The sequence below is a fragment of the Loa loa genome (genome assembly GCF_000183805.2).
Source record: "Loa loa unplaced genomic scaffold supercont3.131, whole genome shotgun sequence".
Classification (NCBI taxonomy): domain Eukaryota; kingdom Metazoa; phylum Nematoda; class Chromadorea; order Rhabditida; family Onchocercidae; genus Loa; species Loa loa.
This window is the reverse complement of record NW_018108311.1, coordinates 6,680-8,205: the sequence shown is the minus strand read 5'-3', so window position 1 is coordinate 8,205 and position 1,526 is coordinate 6,680. Positions and strand designations below refer to the sequence as shown.

Genomic DNA, 1,526 nt, shown 5'->3' with positions numbered 1-1,526 from the left:
TCTTAAAATAAAAAAAAAAAATACATAATCATGTTTTAAATAATTATAATTTATAAATTATGATTAAATGTTAAGTAAAAATATTGAAAACTTTTGTTAAATTAACATTCAAATTAATATTTTTATATATGATAATAAAAATTTTACAACAAATACAAATTAATGTTTTTAAGTTATACGATCTTTCAGTTTTCTTTTCACATCATAATCGCACTTAATCATTGGTCATCATTATTCAATGATTGCTAATCCTAAACTTCACCTGTCTATTTTTCCCATTTATGGCGCAATGTATAATTACTTCTAATTTCTCTTTTCTTCCATCTCTCTCTCTCTCTCTCTTTACCTCTTTAGCTCTTTTATACCTCTTTTAGAATTGGTACTTTTATTACCCATACATGGGCCTCAAATCATATTTATGGCTATTGACTTTTATCCTCAATCTGCTAAGCCTTAGAGATTCAACTTCTCACCTATGTTTCACCTGCTTATTCCAGACATATGCTTTATCTATGTTTATCGTTATCTTTCCCTCTATTCAGGAAAAAAAAGAAAAGTCAGGTTATCATTGCAGAAACGGATAAGCTGGATACGAATTATCGAGAAGCATAATCCGTCACAATCAATGTCACCATATAAAGCATTTTTTTTCATTTTGCTTTTAAAATAAATTACATCAAGATTTAAATTTAAATTTGAATTCACTTGAGTTGCACAATTAGGATTTAAATTCAAATCCAAAATCAAGTTGCGCTACCAAGATTTAAATTTAAATAAGTTGCATAAATCGGATTTGAATTCAAATCCAAGTTTAAATTCAACTGAAATGTGTAGTCAAGATTCAAACTCAAATTCAAATTAAAGTCCGATTGAATTGTACTACAGAGATTCAAATTCAAATCCAAATTTGAATTCAATTAATTTGTACAATCAAAATTCAATTGAGTTACATAATAGGGATTTAAATTACTAATTCAAGTTTAAATTCAATTCAGTCCAATTAACACAATTAAGTTGAAATTAAAATCTTCAGTGAATGTTTAAATTTTAACAAATTTCGAATTTAAATAGTTTTTTTTTGAGAAATTTGACAATATACCATGAGAATATATGTCACCCTGCGGAATACATAATTCATCCCTTGTTGATGGTTTTCTACGTCGTATTGGCCTATAACCACCAAACCGTAGCTGCTTCATCCTCCTCTCTTTACTACGCCGATTTTGAAACCATACCTGAAAAGTAAAAAAAAAAAACAATTAATTTCAAATTTTAATTTTGTAAAATTTTAACAAATCGCCAATTTATTTTGTAAAATATTTTGTGGTTAATTTCTAAATTCAAAACAAAAAAAAGGAAATTATTCAATATATGTTTTAGTTTGTTTTCTTTTGTTTTTTTGCTTCAAATTATCACCAATTTTAAATGTTCGCATTTTATAAATTTCTTTTCTTCTTATAGACAACACAGTAATTAATAAGCTATTATTGACCTTTTTTTTTAATTTTAATAAAGATGAAGCTAAT

General features: G+C 25.7%; 1 protein-coding gene across 1 annotated transcript in view; it reads right to left on the bottom strand.

Moving 5' to 3' along the window:
• LOAG_17805 (hypothetical protein) overlaps positions 1 to 1,526 on the bottom strand; it is a gene marked incomplete at both ends in the record, with an annotated part of 5,186 nt that overhangs the window by 1,039 nt on the left and 2,621 nt on the right. Inside the window, one exon of the mRNA XM_020450469.1 lies at positions 1,100 to 1,235. Coding sequence (XP_020305843.1) covers positions 1,100 to 1,235 — 136 coding nt within the window. The remainder of the gene's footprint in view (positions 1 to 1,099; positions 1,236 to 1,526) is intronic.